Below are 19,457 nucleotides of genomic sequence, written 5' to 3' on the forward strand. Positions count from 1 at the left end.
CTCTATATTGACTTGTTGAAATATTTGCTGACAGCCTCATGTCCAGCGCGTTGGAAATTGAGTCAATATTTTGAGACATGACGGATCCAAAACATGTTTATTAAATGGCCTTTACGCATGGGACTCATGAGGCTCACAGCTGCCTTCAGAGGCATCACAGCACCAGCGTACTGCACAACTTTTAAGTGCTATTTCTGGTCCAAGTTGTGCTTGCACTCACTCTTGGAGACAAGAAGCAGGGGAGTTGTATCAGATCCCAAACAAAAGAAAGTTGCATATTTTAGAGTTATCCTAAATCGCTGCTTTTTTTTCCTGCTTTGGCTTAGTTGCTTTCACTGTAAATCATAAATAGCTCCAAGTAGCCATTTTAAATTCAACAGTATGCCTCCAGCACATTAGGACCATGACACTAAACGGTTAACGGCGCGTTGATGAGGGTGTATCTTTTACGCATTTGGCTAAGTTGTACATCCATTACACTTATCAGTTTGAGGCACATAGGTGCAACTGAAAGTCCAAATCCACTTGCAAAGAAATGTATAATTCCAACAAATCTTTTCTTGGCACACAATTTCCAATTTAGCTTTGTTGTCAGTCTGAGTCTCTGACCTCCACTCTTGACTTTCCCCCTTTTTCAATGATATGCCATTCTTACCGTTTCCACCTGTTGAAAGATCCCTCCATGTTTTGCATAGCAGAATAGTGGGCTATACCTAAAACGCTGGAAGAAGTTGAAGGCGTACATGCTAAGATGAGAACAACATAACGTGCCCTCTTTCCTTGGTCTCCCAAGACTGACTTGGAAAATGCCTTGAAACGTAGCCTAGTAGCCAAGAAGATATTTTAATGGTCCGCATGGCACGTCTGTGCATGTGGCTTTGAACTCCAGCGGCCGGAGGTTCCTGCAGAGAGCGCCGCAAATCCCACTTGATAACTTCGACAACCCACAAGGTTTTACACACAAGCTATGCATCACTGGCCTGCACAAAAAGACTAAGTTGCTCAGCCACAGCCAAACCGTGATGGATACATTATATGCATACTAGTGGATCCAAGTGAAATACATGGCCTATATAACCAAGTTAGCCCGTATGGTGAGCATGATGATGTGGAAATCTAAAGCCCAGATGTTCCACTGGTGTGAGCTCCGAAACGTTGTGTTCAAGGGAGGCAGAACAACACAGAGTGCGCGCGAGAGGCAGACAAGAAAACGTTATGTGGAGTGCGAGGTGGAAGCATATAGTTGATAATAACAACTCAATAATAGACCTTTTAAAGAGAGCGATGCAAGTGGGCAGATTTTTATATCAGACTTTAAACTTTCCCATGGGGTTTTCCGAGAAAAGACGTACAACTCGTGGCTCCGTACCTGTATACCTGCACACGTCATGATGGCCCACCTCTGAAGGGCATGAGGTTTATTTATCAATAAATGCAAAATATTGAATTATTGTTGTAATTGCTTCTTCTGACATTGCAAGCTTGTGTCATTCACTAGTCAGACAGATAAGAGAGAGAGAGAGAGAGAGAGAGAGAGAGAGAGAGAGAGAGAGAGAGAGAGAGAGGGAGAGAGAGATAGAGATATAGATAGAAATATACATGTATATATTGATATGGATAATTTGTGGATGCTTAACTGTACAAACACGTCCCCATATGGACAGCCATAGGGTTTGGGTTGCCGATCTAAAGTCGCCACGCAGGTTAACAAAGACATCAACACATTTTCTTTATAAACTGCAGTTTGTAATAACAGCTGTGTGTGGCTGCAAGACGTGCATTGACTTTCTACCGGGCCAGTGTTTGCCTTGTGTGTTGTTCAACTTTAGTTTTGCTGTTATTCAGCCTTTTAACCAAATCCACAGTCAGCAATCTCACAATATCTGGGATTGATGATGCAAAGAGGCCAATAGAAGTGTGGGCCCTGCACCGTGGATTGTTATTTGGTGAGTGGATGTTATTGGGGGGAAAGGCGCTCCGCCAATGAGCGCGCAGCTCCGGGCCCACGTGACTACCCCCCTCCTCTCCCATTCATCAGGGCTGGACTGTGTTGTCTTTTCAATTCATTTATCTGCAGGAATGATTGCGACTATCAGTCTAGAGCTCACCGCCTGACTGAGGAGGTGAAAGTTGCGCCACAGGAAGATAAACCGCAAAAAACAATATTGCATGTATACATGCTTTTGCGCGTGCATCGGATGAGCGGTATAGGGGAATTCCTCGCGTGCTAGAAAGTAAACAGAAAATCGGTGGATTTGAGAGTTTGCTCAGACGAGTGAGGGTTCCAAGAGATAGAGCGAGGGGCAGGAAGAATATCTGCGCGTGATTTTTTGATTTCTGCTCTCAGTCGTCTCGGCGAGTCTAGACTGAAGATGCTCTTGGACGCAGGACCGCAGTATCCCACCATAGGAGTCACTACTTTCGGCTCCTCACGGCATCACTCAACAGGCGAAGTCACAGAGAGAGAAGTAGCGTTGGGGATAAATCCGTTCGCGGATGGGATGGGCGCCTTCAAAATAAACCACAGCTCCCACGACATCGGCTCCGGACAAACGGCGTTTTCCTCCCAGGCGCCCGGCTACGCGGCAGCCGCCCTGGGACACCATCACCACCCGACCCACGTTGGCTCTTACTCCACGGCGGCTTTCAACTCCACCCGGGACTTTCTCTTCAGAAATCGGGGTTTCGGGGACGCCACCGGGGCGCAGCACAGTTTGTTCGCCTCCGGAAGTTTCGCAGGGCCACATGGACACTCAGATGCAGCGGGGCACCTGCTCTTCCCGGGGCTCCACGAGCAGGCGGCGAGCCATGCGTCTTCCAACGTGGTCAACAGCCAGATGCGGCTGGGCTTCTCGGGGGACATGTACGGACGGGCCGACCAGTACGGCCACGTTACGAGCCCGCGGTCCGACCACTACGCGTCGACCCAGCTGCACGGCTATGGCCCCATGAACATGAATATGGCCGCGCACCACGGCGCAGGGGCCTTCTTTCGATACATGAGGCAGCCGATCAAGCAAGAGCTCATCTGCAAGTGGATCGAGCCGGAGCAGCTGACGAATCCCAAAAAGTCGTGCAACAAAACTTTTAGCACGATGCACGAGCTGGTGACCCATCTGACGGTGGAGCATGTGGGGGGACCGGAGCAGACCAACCACATCTGCTTCTGGGAGGAATGCGCCCGAGAGGGAAAGCCATTCAAAGCCAAATACAAACTTGTAAATCATATCAGAGTACACACCGGAGAAAAGCCCTTTCCGTGTCCGTTCCCCGGCTGTGGCAAAGTATTTGCGCGATCGGAAAATCTAAAAATTCACAAAAGGACTCACACCGGTAAGATGCGATCAGATTGCCCGCTTCTTTTTTTTTGTACTGCCAAATCCATGTTGACAATATCCAATCCGAAATATGCATGCGATCTGGGTTGTTTTATCTGGCAGCTGGAGTCGTTTTACTGGCATGTGATTCAGTGCAGTTGTCAACAGAATTTATTTCAAACGATTTTTTTTTTGTCTCGTTATTTTCTGGGAAAAGTTCTTCCTGTGATACATATTTAAATTGAATGCAATGAATTAATGCATGCGCCTAAGTGGCTCAGTCACTTGTATTTGCAGTGTGCTAGTCTGTCTGTCAGTCACATGTATGCGTATATAAAGATCCTTAACCATTAGTCTGTTTCCACACATACACAAACATGTATATACAACAATGTATGATGTGCAATTTTTCAAATCCAGTCTTAAACATTGTATTCATTCTTTTTTGTTGTTTTTGTATTTAGGTGAGAAGCCTTTTAAGTGTGAGTTTGAAGGCTGCGACAGGCGGTTTGCAAACAGCAGTGACCGCAAGAAACACATGCACGTCCACACGTCTGACAAGCCCTATCTCTGCAAAATGTGCGACAAGTCATACACACACCCCAGCTCCCTCCGAAAACACATGAAGGTAAAAAAGCCGATGGCCTTTTATTTGTGTGTTTGTTTTCTGTATTGTTTTAACAGCATTGTGAAATGGGTTTCACATCTTAAAGGTGTTTTATTTAGATGCATAGAAATGAGAATACAAATATTTACATGATGTAATACTATTAGAGGATGTTCTTTTATTTTAAGAAATAGAGAAACATAATTGAATTTGCTTTGATGATTTATGAATTTCTTCAATGTATTTATTTTGTAATAGATTAAGATCGTAATGGGAATAATAAAGTTTAGTTTATGCTTTCAAACGAGTTAAATTAGAACATTTGTTTTGATTAATTTCTTACGTCATGTGTTCGCACACAAAACAAAGCAGCGGACAAACAGTCGATGCAGGATGCTTTTTTATAACGTTTTTCTTAATGTTGAAGGTCCATGAATCCACCCAACCAGCACCGCAGCCATCTCCAGCGGCCAGTTCAGGGTACGAGTCCTCCACGCCTCCCACTATAGTATCACCGTCCACAGAGAACCAGAGCAGCAGCTCCATATCACCAGCAGCCTCAGCAGTTCACCACACAACCAGCCACAGCACGCTGTCGTCAAATTTCAATGAATGGTACGTGTAAATATTTTTGGAACAAAAAAAAACAAAAAAAAGAAATAGAAAAAGGACTGCAGCATTAAAAAAAAAAACTGCTTGGAATGAAAGACTTTATTAAGTCAGCCAGTGAAACATGGACTGAGAGAACACGGGTGGCCAGAACGATCATTTACAGGCTGTCTTAGTGCCACGGGAGAGAATGCATGGACAAAAAGGAGGCAAGGAGCCACCCAGTTTAACTTTTTTCCCCTCAATATTTCTTTGAGTCCTTATTTTTACTGAGAAATCTCAAAAAAGCATGCTATCTTCGGGTAGAGGCCTGAATTTTTGTACATAAGGATTTCACCAAGTTGGAAAAAAAATGTAATATTTTATTTTGTAAATAGTTCTATCACAGTTTAAGGGAATTTGTGAAAATGTGGTCCCTAGATATATGGAAAATGAGATGGTTTTAAGAATATTGCGATGAATAGACTTCATTGAAAAGAATGTTATAGTTGTGAACCAAATGTGAATTATTCAGTATTACTACAGTCTACACGTCGACCTAACCGACTCTTAGTATTAATGTGCTTTTGTAGCCTATTCAGTGCAACATTTTCGTCCAAGGTCCAGTTTGAGTAGCACAGTATCATTGTTGTTATTTAATGTCATGTCGATAAATCGTGTAGTGAAAGCCTGAAATTCCGTGTCAATCTGTTTATGTACGTGATAAATATAAAATCTCTGTCAATTGCTTTGTCTGAAAGGAAGTATTATTACATGTAAGTAGCTCAATTTTCCATATTTATCCGCATGTAAAGGACCGGTAACATGTTAGAAATGATCGGTATTTATGGAGAAATGCGCTCGTATGTAAAATTTAGTTTACAAAAAAATGTTTGGATACATTTCGTACTATATTAAAGGATTAAAACAAACAATAATGCATTGCGTTGGAGGTTATTGGTTGATCTTAACATGGGTGATGTGTGAAACTAATGGGTTCCTTTTATGAAAGCTGCATACAATTTAATAATTAGCTGAAGACTTTTTTTTTTACCACCATAATAATAATAATAATGCATTCAGCACGGGTTCGATGAAGGAATAATCTCATATTGCACGAATAATTACATCTCTGTATTGTGTGTGTGTGGGGGGATGCGGGGGGGGGGGGGGGGGGGGGGTGTATGCTTTTGCAGGTGGGGGTGTGTGTGTGTGTGTGTGTGTGTGTGTGTGTGTGTGTGTGTGTGTGTGTGTGTGTGTAGGGGGGGTGTCAAAGGCAACATTTCATTTAAAGCTAAAGGTTGTGTTTTAAACGCACTGTCACAACTTCCCTGACACTCAATGATAAGCAAATGCACTCCCCCCTTTCTGCATCTTCTGTTTATCCAAAATTAACATCCAACACTTTGCCCTGCAGTAATGTGCAAATTAAATCGATTAATCACGGCGGTTGTTCCTCGGTGTAAACCGAGATAGTTTGCGTTACTTAATTGTTCGGGAATCTAATTTTCGCAATCTAATTTATTTCCTTTTACGCGTTTGCCGGATTTCATAGATGTAGGGAGCCGAGGAGTCAATGTGGCCCCTCATTGTTCCTGCATGCTGCAGCTTGCTTGACCGCCCCATTAGGCAGAGATCACATCAGCAGCCGCCAGTGATCATGGTTAACACTGCCAGTGTGCACGGAGCCACGATCTGTCAGTCTGCAGCTTTGTCAGGACTGCTGCAGCCGGGAAGAACCAACTAGCAATTTTAATCGTAAAAAGAATCCACAGCACAGGAGTATGCGTGTGTGTGTGTGTGTGTGTGTGTGTGTGTGTGTGTGTGTGTGTGTGTGTGTGTGTGTGTGTGTGTGTGTGTGTGTGTCTCTGTGTGTGTGTGCGCGCGCTCCCTCGTACGCGCGCAAGCTTTCCCGTTTATATCAGCAAAAAAAATAAAAATACAAAACATCCACCATCTTAGATGATTTGCTGAAATGTATTGAAATGTATTCATATTTTCTTTTTCACGGACTATTACATTTGGAGATAAATGAAGGATGGTAATAAAATGACTTTTTCGACTCTATTTAACACTATCTATTTAGGTTCCAGTGCTGGTGCTTTCACTGATGCACTGCTGTAGGAAAAAGACGCACTCCACGCCGAGTGACTGCGTCTGAGAAAGTCACTCTGCAGCTTTATAGAGAAATGTTCACATGTAACTGGACATATAAATGCAGCAGTTTAAAGTGGATGTGTAAAAACTGTCGTATGTGGTTTCTAGGCTGGCGATGAATTCCACACATGCGCCATATTTAAATATGAAGCTGATGCCAGATTGGCAAATGCAGATATGGGAGCTGAATCCACCTTAAACCAGTTTTTGCATCAGTTGAACTTGAGATAACCCTTTAAATGACACAAATACATATATTGGTTTTTAGAGTCCAGGCTGGAAAGATATTGAGAATTATAATTTGAGTTTTGTTTGGATTGGTGGTTATTTGCCTCATTATGGGGCTGCAGTTAGTTCATCCTCCTTTTTTATTTCCCTGCTCATGTTTTACTGGAAAGAGAAAATAGAGCCTTTTTAGTCCAGATCGCTGCTGCTTTTACGCGTCACGGCTGAATGTAAACGGTGCTGTTTAATTTCCACTTCAGTCTTCTGTTGTGTTGCTTTACACTGAATGCGCGGTATCAAAATTAAAAAAGCTCGTAAAAAGAAGAGTCGACTAAAGACTGCAGCGCGTCTCTATCAGACTGCATGGAGCTCACGGTGACTCCATGATCAAATAGGAGCGCAGGAAAAACATCCACTTTAAATGTATTTACGCTCAAGTCTGGAAATGACAAACACCGAGATGTGGGGAAAGCGCAGGCGCCAGTATCATGAATATTTATCACCAGCACTTGTGGCCAGTAAACCGAGTCTGACGTGTGTGTTACCAAGGTAGACACTCGGCAGCTTAGCTGCGCATCAAATATCAGCCTCTCACTCCCATGTTTTTACACGTCTAAAAATCTGAATTGTGCGGTTTATTTTTTGGGGCAAATAACATTCAGTTAATCCTTGCAAGATATAGTAGAATGGCAAAAGTTAAAAAAGAACACACGTGATTGTTTTGAATGAAAAAGTGGCTTTTTTTTAATGACCTTTTGGATCTCATGTGGCATTTTTCTGGAGAGCTCTCTCAGAGACAAATGTATTCTGGCTGTTCCAGGTTTTTTTTTCAACATTACATTGCTAGATAAATGCAACTTTTGGTGAGACTTTTTGCAGCCGCTGACACGTGGATTATAGTCCAATTTTAGGAGGAAACTGTAGGCTAATCTGTGCCCCTGATGGATGAGGTGCCCATGCCTTCAGCAGTCTGATCTGCATGCAGCTGCCGTCACTCAGTGAGAACCAAATCAATAAGTTAATATACATTTGCAGTTGGGTTTAACTATTAGGTTTCCTGTAAATGTGTGTGTGTGTGTGTGTGTGTGTGTGTGTGTGTGTGTGTGTGTGTGTGTGTGTGTGTGTGTGTGTGTGTGTGTGTGTGAGAGAGAGAGAGATGTGATATCTATTTTTAACAGCTTCAACGTTTGAAAACGCCCCAAGTTGTAAGACAGGAAATATCTTGCAAAAATGGTATCCTACAGCCTCCATCTGCTGAGTTTAAGGGTCCTAATACAAAAAGGTCAAATTCAAGTCAAGGCCACTTTAGTTTATTGGCATGCAGACATGTCAAAACGCCTCCAAGAAACCCTGTCGTATTTGCAGCCAGAGAAGGATTTAATTGCCAGACTCAGGGTAATGGAGCAATCCATCCCACAGTGAACGTCGACGTTTGCATACAAAAATAATCCAGACATCGATTTTTTTTTTTTTTTTTTTTTTTACACAAAATGATTTATAATCTTAGAATAATAGACTGGACTGTTTTTTTCCTTCGAAGTTTGGAAACGTGTATTTTATTTATTATGTATTTCGTTCAAGAAGTCCAGCAATGAAGACGGCAAAAGAAAATGTGTGTATCATGATTATTTCATTTAGATATGTGTAAATACCACACCATGATATTTAAGCTTGTATTTCAATTGAAACGTATTTATTATTTTAAAACATGATCTTACATGTAGTTTGAGTTGTCAGTGCAAAATAAGCTGTATCCATCTTTAGAAATAAAATGTAAAATATCCAGAAAAGAACATAACCCAAATAATATCCCCCCCCATGTATTATTTCCTTATGATCATCCTGACCGGATCTCGTACACGTCCGCAGCTCTTCTTACTTAACCGCATCCCTGATTGGGACATTAATCTCCGCTTTGCCATTGCAGTCCCACTGCCGGGTTTCGGGAGAGGGCTCGTTATAGTGAAACATCGGCTCCCGGTGACCCCCGTTGCATCAGTTGTGGTCTGTGACATGCTATTAAGTTGAGACCGTGAGGAGATTTGTGGAGGCGCTGACACGGTGTTGTCGCGTCCCCTTTGACGCGTCGCTAAATGAGGCCACTCCAATTAGCTCTTTGCGACAGGTTGATGCTGCTGTAAACCTCTGCAGAGGGACGCATGCCTGAGCCGCGGGGACGGGCATCGCTCGTGTGTGTGTGTGTGTGTGTGTGTGTGTGTGTGTGTGTGTGTGTGTGTGTGTGTGTGTGTGTGTGTGTGTGTGTGTGTGTTGGGGGGAGAAGTGTCTTGCTCAAGGGCACTCCGGCGGTAGTGGTCAAGGTAAGGTGGAGCGACATTTAACTCCAGGAAATGCCAGAGGCAACCGACGAGCTTCCGGTTACAACATGTCGCTTGATTTAACCCTTGCAACCAGTTTCACATTTTTTTATTTTTTTTTATTTTGAAATACAGTTTTGTTCTCATATATACTGTCTTATAATTAAAAATAATAACGTTTTTTATTTAGCTTCTCTCAATTTGCAATACTGACGTATTTCCTTGTGTTTGGAAACATTAGTACACATTCTTATAAATCATGAATAACTTCAATATAGCTGTTACTTTGTGTAGACCTGTCAGTGAAACTTATAGGGGGACAGCAGTTTCCAATTTTGTGTTTCCAATTTTGTTACTAGGTCTTTTGTTTTCAGCCCATGCAAGTGCAGCTGATTTGTTATTGAGGCGTAAATCAGAGGATTTGTAATGAACTAGCCGGAATGAAATCAGCCCACATTTGTTCTGTGTGTAAAAAAAAAGCGATGCATATGGTACGATAATAGGAGAGGTCTTCTCGCTTACAGAGCAGCTTGTCGACATCTGCTTACCTGATGAGTCTTATAATGACTTCTTATTTCGCAATGAGGATGACTAGACAAAGATAATGACTGACAGATTCCCTCTGATCCATTCCATCAGGGCAATGTCAGTGTGAGGTGTCTCTCAGGGAAATATGGCTGAAACCATATGAACTCCTATTTATAGTGACATTAAGCCTGATGCCAAGTGATGTTTGGGTTTCATCCTGTTGCATGTTTTGTACCCTCTTAAATTTAACAATGTGTCCCAAATTAACCAAGTTATGTCTTCTATCTGGCATATGGTGTTTTAGATTGTTGGTAGACCCAAGTTATGTCTTCCTGCTTGTGAATTGGGCATCTTACATGTTCTCACTCATCACCAGGTCCACAAAAACAGGAACAGTCTCTGATTGGGACTGTCAGGGGAACATTCAATTTGTTTTTCTGTGCTCAGGGTGGTTTCAGGTTAGTTACAATAGGTCCTTTCAAAAACTTGATGGAGTAAAAAAGAACGACTGCTGTTACAAATTACAGTCACAGTCAAAAAACATGAAAAAAAAATCATCTTAAACCCAAGTCAGCGTATGAAATTTAAGATCCAGCGTTATTTGTACACATTAAACTCACTCACCTCTGCACAATGAAATACAGTTTGTTTTGCATGCCAGGTAGTCTGCGTACAGATATTTGAACTGGAAATAGATTTCTTTCTTTTTTACTCATGGTGCAAATCATTTTTAAAAAAAAAAAAGTCTGCAATAAAACCAAGTGGAATCATAATTCCTCAGGTTAGCTGGATTGTGCGTGCAGAATTACAGCTACTTCCATTGCTCAGTTAATATCCACCCTTTCTTTTATGTTTGTTGCCTGCTAATAGTTAAGGCTCAGTTCAGTTATATTCTGAATAATGAAGAACATCCATCAATAGTCCGTAGAGTCCAGTTCACACTCAGCCTGGTTATCATATCAGTGTGTGCATTTGAGATATCTTCTATTTCTTATTATCAAAGCAGTCACTGAAAAGATCACAACTGTCCTCAAGCCAAACCTGGAATCCTGCAGTAAAATGTTCGGACTCAAAGGATGCATGTCAATGGATAGACATGTGAACAAACCAAGACATCTTTCTAAACAGTAGGTACCAACATCCTTTCATTTCAACAAGAAACGCTCTTGAAACGTACCGAGTGACGCAACGTTTCAATCATACCCCGATATGCTCCACCTCTCTGCAGCGCATTCATTTATAATTATACTGCTTTCTCAGAAAGAGAGTGATTAAAAGTAGAATTTGGCAAACAAAACGTGGCGTGTAAGGTATCATCAGAACAGTGCGCTTGGCGTGGACTATTTTTCAACAGCTGCATCAGCAGGACACAGGTGGAAATGCAACTTGACTGGTGATGGGAGCCAAGAAAGATCTGGAAGCTGCAAGTGTCTGTTGATGTGTGTTGAACTCTAGCAGGCAAAGAATATTAGCTACCTAATGTTGCCAGAGGACAGATCTAGGAGGAATATGACTCATTACGGAGAAAAGCGGCAACATGGAACTTCACTTGGTATACGAGCAGTAGACTGTCAAAATGAAATGTTAGATGTTGAAAGCCGTTATAATGATCGGCTGAGAGAGTCACAGGCTTCTAGATCCTGCTCAACAATTCCACATTTGTACAGCACACGCTCCATCCTGTGTGCAGCAGCTGCTCCTGTGAGTCTCTCGCAGTTCGATTTAATGTCTTTGACTCCTTATATCACGGTTAACTGAGTGGCTCGGCGTGGTTGAGGTGAGAAGAGATAGAAATGTGTGATGTAACGGGGTCAAGTCACTTCCAGGATCCGCGGTGACCTCTGCGCTCCTTTGACAGGGATGTGAGGGAAGTGTGTGAAAGCACCTCTCTTGCAATATTAAATACATGGCAGGGGTTTTGATTTAATTCCAGGCCGCGGCGGTGAGTTGAAAGTGCACAGAGGTGAGATGCCGGAAGGTAATACAGCTCGGTTTCTTGTAAACATGCGGGTTGATAATACTTAATATGCTAACATACTAATATGTGAGGAGTAAAGGGCTATTCTGTCACATGTCAAACATGGACCAAACTCCCCAAGCTAAAAGGTATTTCCTGATTTGCGTTTGCTTACATTTTGATGACTCAAGATGTAACGGACCTGGGAAAAAAAGGCTCATTTTTGTTTTTTGTAGTACAGCTTGGTTACATTTCCCAGCATGCATAGTGCATCACTTCATGACACCATCCTGGCAGACAAGAAATCCATCTGTGCTACCTGAGTGACCAACTGCCTGACAGTTTCAACTGTGATCATTCAGCATGTTTGCCGATAATAATTCCTAAATAAAACGTTGTGCATTTGCATGGCATTATGAGGCGTGTGTATCCCATTAATTACAATCGCTCGTGGCTCACTCATGGTTTGATTGATAATGATTGGCCCAAATTTGCTCGGCCCAGGTGTTGGCCGTTTATTATTTTTCGACCCTCTTCAATTAATCACTAATTGAGGTTTCCACCTGCAATGGGAATTATACTACAACCGGCCAAAAACCTCACACTTGACACTTTTTGTGGAAAATGTATCAAAATATTTACAATAAGAGGACATTTAAACATTTGCTTCATAAGAAGATGATATCCAAAACTAACATATATTTTCATGACTGCATGTAGACAGTGCCTGTATTAGTTGTGTCATTGTTTCTTATAGTATGAATATATATAGTCAATGTTTGAGGCTTTTTTATTGACCAGAGTTGATTTCAATGCTCGCCATGCCAGGGGATTATGTCTTGGTTGAGGTTAGGTCATTGTGTGGCACGTGATATGATATGTAATGTCTGCATATGGAAACACTTCGTAGTCAGAGTGGAATGTGTTTGAATAATGTTGCATCAATAAAGACTTTTTATTACAATATGTGTCACAAGCCCAAAAATGTTGTTATGTGTTTTTGTCTGTGACCAATCATTCAAAATTCCTCTTAAATATGAATTTGTTGCGAAAGGTAATCTAACTCAGTGTAAGATGCTGTTTTTCTTATAACGCAGAGCTTGAACACTATGTAGAATTCTGCTTTCCTGAGGTCTCATAAAACCTCTGTACTGAAAGGGCAAATAAAATGTTAGCACTCACAAAAGGTCAAGTCTTTCCAGAAGATCAAGTTCTGAAAAACAGCAAAGCTTTAACCGACAAATAACATCTAAACTTTGCACGAATTGTATAAATGAAGACTGAAATCTAGTTGAAAGTGTTTCTGCAGCTCAGGGAAGCAGCAAAACCACATCAGAACATCAACGTTGTACAAGTTCTGCTGCACTAATGGTTTACGTCTTAGTGGGAACCTGTCAGCAGCTTTTTCAACTTAAATATTAATATTTAAACGTTGCATGTGTTGCAAGATGGAGCAACACAGTGGTGTATTAATGCTGCAATTCTAACCATCATATATTACAAAATAATTATGTTTTCAATCCACTGTGAATAATCTGTTTACTCGTAGCAAAAAGCAGGACAAGTGTTTAAGTGACACATAACTTGTATGTGACCACTTGTATTTTGGAAACATGTGACAGCCCCCTGCGTTTCATCCACACTCAGATATTTGGGATAAAGCCACGCGCAGCAGTGGTTTGAGTCTAATGGACGAGTGTTGATGAGTCTTTAAAAAGAGCATCCGGCTGAACTTCTCGCTAAAGGTTGTTTCCAAACTTATGCCACGTGAGTATCCATCTGTCATCGCTTCACGGAGATCTGCAACCCCCGTCCTCGAGCAGATAAATGCTGGCATGTTGCTGCCTAATGGCGAGTGCAATGATTGTTCGAAAGCAGCTATTTCTGCAAATCGTCTTAATATATCTGTTAAAAAATTAAAAAATCTTCCAGTTGTTTTTTTTTTCTTTTCAGGAAATACTTGATGTATCCTTAAAAATCACAACCTGTAATTGAGTCTCACTGTTGAAACTCTGCCACTGCACCACTGGCTTTGTTTGTGTTTTGATTTATGTAAAAAAAAAAAAATGATCCACTGTGTTAATTCAGAGTAAAACATCAGATTTTAATGTTTTGGAGCTTGTGCACGTCTTCTTCATTTAGACTTTGCAATAACAATTTGGGTTTCAAGTTGAATAAACAAATAATATGCTCGTTATAGTCACACAATCCATTAGTCTTGTACGTTACCTTCTAGTGCCTCATAAACTGAACCTTCCTCTCCTCTCTTTTCCTAAATATATTTGGGTCATACCACCCTGTGATATTTTGCACTTGCAATACAACATGTGAAGGATAAACGCAAGAAGCCATTGCCGTTTCTCCTCTCCGTGCTTTACACAGACAGAGAGATTGAATTGGGATTAGAGTCCATAGTAACATATCTTTAAAATAGCATTAGCATCAAGCACTGCAAGTTAATAATAACCAAAAGGGAGTGCGGGGGGATTAGTGTCTTGATCCCTAGCCTTGTTTAACAAAACTCTGACGTACTGTAAGGTTTGAACACTTTATCCCACTGGGTTACAGGTCGATGCTTTGCCAAGTGCACCGCGGCCTTTGTTCTCTGAGCCTTTGACAACATCTCACACACCTGCTTATGTGAATTACAAGAGTTATATTAATATATAGGGAGGCTGTTTTTGACTAAGCCTTTGACTAATGTCTAATGTATTGACATACACATCGTAGAATAAGATATATGTACGCCACAGAAGACCATTTAGGATTTTTACGCCTATTTTGGGAGGTCTGGATTTGAGAGTCGTTTCCTCGTAAATAATTTCAAAGTTGCATCACTTGGTGGCTTTCAGCTGCTTCAGCTTCTGCGACAAACCGACCTAACCTCGTGGCCATGTGCAGCGCTCCATACATCACTCATTCCAGACACTTTTGCTGATGGTGTTTGACTAGAATAGCAAACAGCCATTACAAAACCTGTTTTTCCCATCCAAGCATATGTTTCAAACAGAAACAACCAAAGTCAAAGTATCATTCTTGGTATTTTAAAACTCTTCAAAGTGTTTTTTGTGTGTGTTTTTTTTCTATTCTTCTGCAATTAAGTTTATTCAAGTTGAGGAGTGTTGCATGTGCAGATGGTTTGGAGACGCATCAATCTCTGTCAGCGGTGTAATAATGCAGACATTCCATACTGGGACACTTCATGAGCGGAGGAGGCACAAGAGAGGGGGAGTTCCCTAAATCAAATAAAGGCTTGTGTTCTGGCTGAAGTCTGAGAACCAGCACCCCAGTGAGGATGCAGTGGGAATGAAATTATACGCAGACCCCCGGTTGCACTGTCTGCATTTTTATACATTACAGTTACAGAAACGTTGTTACGGTTTATCAAATGAAATTCATATGCAACATGCAATAAAACATTCATCTTTGTGATGTGTAAGTCTGCGCCAAGTTACTTTATGAATCAGAATCATAATGCATTTAGAAAACCATTGCAGTGTAATATTAAATTGGTGTTATTGTAAAAGCAAAATTGCCTGAACAAATTATAAGCAAACTGGGGAGTTTCAAATGATTGCTTCTGGTTATGTTCATCAATTTTTCATGAATATTATGAGCAAAATATGCTTTGAGTTTCCCAAATCTCACCAATCTTACCCCACTTTGTCAGACAAGCATCAAGCTACATCTCTATTTAAATCGTTTCCCCAGCTTTCTGGCATCTCTCATAGTGATCTTACATCCACCAAACAATCTCACCATGGATTCCAAAGCTATAAAATGTTTGGCAGCACTTCTGATTCAACCCCTTGTACCTCCCTTGACGATGGGTCCTGGCTTGACGTTGACTTCACATGTCGAACATTCTCAAGCACACGTCGGAGTAACACATGGAACGTATTGGGGCTGCAGGGAGACACAGAATGGAGAATGATAAGACTGGATGCCCTTCATCTTTTCTCTGTGAATACAGGCCTAAGTCAATTTTACTCTCAGCGTGAGACTTTCTCCAGCCCAAGTTTTGTGTAAATCCAATCAGCTGTCCGCAGGATTGAGATGTAGTGTGTCACTGATGACAGAGTTCGCTGAACGGGGAAGATGCAGTCCAGCATTTTTAATAAGACACTCCTCTTCTCTTAAAATAGCAATTATCATGAAAAAGAGAATCACGCTTTGAGAATTAATGTACATTAAGAAATTATCAAGAAGCTACCTACTCTGAGTTAAATGATATATAATGTTCTCCCCCAGACAGACAGTTGGGTCTAAATTCATACTCTAAATTATATTGTTATTTCAATACACTCAAATTAATCTTGAAATTTGACCAAACTCTTTGTCTGAGACACGGTTTCTTCCTTTTTTTACAATCACACTTTCAAGTGTGTGTATATTTATGGCCCCTCAGTTATGTTTTGTGTGTGGCGACCAGAGAATTAAGCTCTGAGTTAAGCACGGCATTGCTTGCGTGCTTTGGCATGGCATAGAATATCTCGGCCAGGTGCAAGCTCCCAAATCGTACTTCCCTCAAATGTACATCAAGAGTTTTGACAGGCGGACTGTACGGGGCTATCCACCCTCTCCAGTGCTGCCGTTCCAAGAAGACCGAGCACGTATACATGTGGTCGACCCACCCCCCATGATCCACTCCACTCCATTTTTTTCTTCTCTTTTGGGCACCTTCCCATCCTGCCCCTGTCTCTTCTAATTTTTTGATTGGCTTGATTCCATGCTCATTAGCATGTGCCATTATCTTCTGGAATATTCAGGGGAATGTTTCCAAATGCTGCCATTCCAATTATTGTAACATACAACACGGTTCATGACTTTCAAGTTTCTGGAAGTGTTTCAGCTTTTTGTCAAGGTCCTCAGTCACTTGTGAGAGCTGTAGATTCTTCAAGGGCATCTGTGCTAAGCTGGCCCAGAAGAGAGACAACGCGGCAAAGAGAGGGAGTGGAGGGGGGTGGGCCCGGAGCAAGCTGGAATGATCCACCTAGAATTTGTTGAATCAAATCCTTGCACCTGGATGTAATTGTCCTGCTGCTGTGCTGGGAGTTGCCACTGCCACAAAGAGAGCAAATTAGTGGCTCGAAAATGGCGACCTGTCAAGACACGGAGCCTCACCTGGTATAATATTTTACCATGACAAAACGCTTTCCTTGCATTGTTGGTTAATGATTATTGTGTTTACCGGCTCGATAAAAACACCACTCTGAATTGCTGAGATGATGAGCATGAAATCAAGCTGCACAACAGCAGACAGTGCAGCAGTGTGTAATAGCTCCTCAAAGAGCTAAATGATTAATTTACATGTCAACTAAATCAAATGCAAATGGTTTTGTTTAGTGTTCAAACCATTTTTTTCTTCTTTTGTGTCGATTTATGTTTTGATGCTCGTGTGCTTTTTAAAGGAAAGACCAATTGCGCAGTTCAGATAAGTCAACTTCTGGTTTAGTATCGAAACAATGCACATTATCTTTGTGGTTCGCCCAATATGGATACATGATACACACAAGATTTACATAAATATAAGGAATTAAGAGTAATATCTATCAGAGGCTTGAGTGCAACCAACCTCTAATCCCTTCTTGTGTAAGATCAGGAGAGTCTTTTCATCTGGATTTTAAATCTGGGATCTATAACTTAAACACACTAAGCCGTTATATGTGCAAACCCACTTACATGTGGCTGTTTTCGGTCAGCCCGGAGTCTCACAGATTGTGTGAGGGGAATAGAATTACATCTTCTTAACTAAATAATGCAGTTTACCGAGATGGCAAGGATAAAGAATTGCAACCATGGGGGGTCTGGACAATAACGACAATAACGAATCTTGTGGAAGATAACACCAGGCCGAAGCATTCCTCTAAGAATATTAATGGAATCGATTTATATTCCTTTATGAATTCTAGCTGTATGTGAAGTTTATGGTATTCATTTTCATCCATGACAAATTAGTATTGTTAAATTGCATAAAAAAAGATTATCATCCGTTTTTTAATTTCAATTTTTTATCGTGGCAAGCTATCCAGTGCCGAAAATACCATCATCCATCTTACTTTTCTCTATAAAATGGCCATCTTGCGTTTGGTATTCCAGAGAATAAATTATTAGAGGGAGTTTTGAAATAAAAGGATAATTGAAATAAGATTTTTTGAATTAAAACCAGTTATGGTATTCAGTTTTATGGATTGGAGTTGAAAGAGAGTTTTATATTCTGGTTCTATGAATCTTCATTGCAGTGTTATTTTGTGTTGGACCTGGCAGGGTGCTACAGCGGTGCGGTCAGAGTACGGTTAGTCTCATGGCTACTGAGTGAAGCATTCAAGCAATGTGGCGGCTCTGTGGCCTTCAGTGGGAGAAGAAAACATGTTTTGAGGCTTAAAAAAAGTGGACGGTAAAGTTAGGAGTTTCAATTTTTCCACATTTCATGGACTGGAGGCAAGGCTTACTACACTTTCCAACTATTTGTAAATGTCAAAGAGCTAGAGTCGAAATTCAAAATATTGAAATAATGGTTCAGACCGCTGTAAAAACATCTCTTTATTTGACTCTGTGGCATGCTTTCTAGTTGAAAACCATTCATTGTAGTATGAAAACAAGTGTCCTTAGCAATGCAAGGAACATATGCATCCAGTTGTCTCATTCACACACGATGAAAGAGGTTTTGGAGGAAGCAATTGCTAAATCTGGAGTAATCCATCACGGTTTCTTCTTCTCTGCACCTGCATGGTGAGGGTTGTCCCCAGGGGACCGGGGCTATAGACAGTGTGGTACGTCGTCTAATGGTTGAATCAGCTGGCAGGTGTGCCCCAAAAGTTTCTCTGCCACCTGCACACTGGACAGTCCATAATTGGTGTAACTGTTGTATTGCTTAGCTGGACAGAGAGACACACCTGGGCCAGGATGGATTAAATACTTAATGGGTCTGCCTTCTTCTACTGGAGAGAAGAAAGAAGAAAAAAACATCCTTGGAATCTCGTTCTCCATAATTTCAAGCCTCACCTGGGCCTTGATGAAGATGCAATAACGATAGCTAATAACCGGACAACGAGATACTATCTATTCAAATCAATTGGACACATCTCTGTTTTGATCAATCAAACCCATCAGATCGTTCAGGATGTCTGATGATCCTGAGGATACCAAGATGTGAACAGAAGAAGATTAATGTGGCATTGAATTGCTCATCTAATGACACACTCCACGGATTGAACAGTCTAAGTGGCTTTGAGCTAACAATGAAAGAGACGAGCAAAAAGCTCAGAAACACCAATATTTTCTTTTAAGTTGGAATAAATTGACCCCTTTTGTCCCCCCAGAGTCTATCTGTGGAGCTTGGTTGGCCATTAGTGCCAGCATAAAACAAATGAATAGAGCAGAAGATCCAAGAAAGCTGATGCTAATATTCAGCTACAATATTCAAAGTATGCAATTACAAAAAAAAAGCTCCAGGTAGTTATATTCCCTCTATTAGCCTTGTCTGTAGAGGTTTCTCAACATTTAATTCACATAACTAATCAGATCACTATCAGCGTTGCGTGCTGCACATCTTTGATTTCTTTTGTACAGATTAAAAGAAGACTTTTTTTAACAGATGAGTGTATTGTTGTTACATTAATAATACAAATGTTATATTCATAAACTTATGTTTGGCATCCCTCTACGTGCAACATAGATAGTAATTGTATGTAAGTCGTATGTTGCTAACTACTTAGCCTTGTTGCAGCTAGTCTGTGATTCTTCACAACTTTTAAAATATT

The 19,457-nt window shown here is 41.2% G+C and overlaps 1 protein-coding gene across 1 annotated transcript; it reads left to right on the forward strand.

Annotated features, from left to right (window-relative positions):
• Positions 1 to 2,372: 2,372 nt before the first annotated feature.
• Positions 2,373 to 5,435, forward strand: zic1 (zic family member 1 (odd-paired homolog, Drosophila); the record flags this gene model as incomplete). The annotated part of the gene is made up of 3 exons (XM_079234627.1): positions 2,373 to 3,333; positions 3,782 to 3,945; positions 4,352 to 5,435. The coding sequence occupies 3 exons, from the start codon at positions 2,373 to 2,375 to the stop codon at positions 4,547 to 4,549; spliced, it is 1,323 nt and encodes a 440-aa protein (XP_079090753.1). The 3' UTR covers positions 4,550 to 5,435.
• Positions 5,436 to 19,457: the final 14,022 nt, after the last annotated feature.

The sequence above is a fragment of the Taurulus bubalis genome, assembly GCF_910589615.1.
Source record: "Taurulus bubalis genome assembly, chromosome: 18".
Lineage (NCBI taxonomy): Eukaryota > Metazoa > Chordata > Actinopteri > Perciformes > Cottidae > Taurulus > Taurulus bubalis.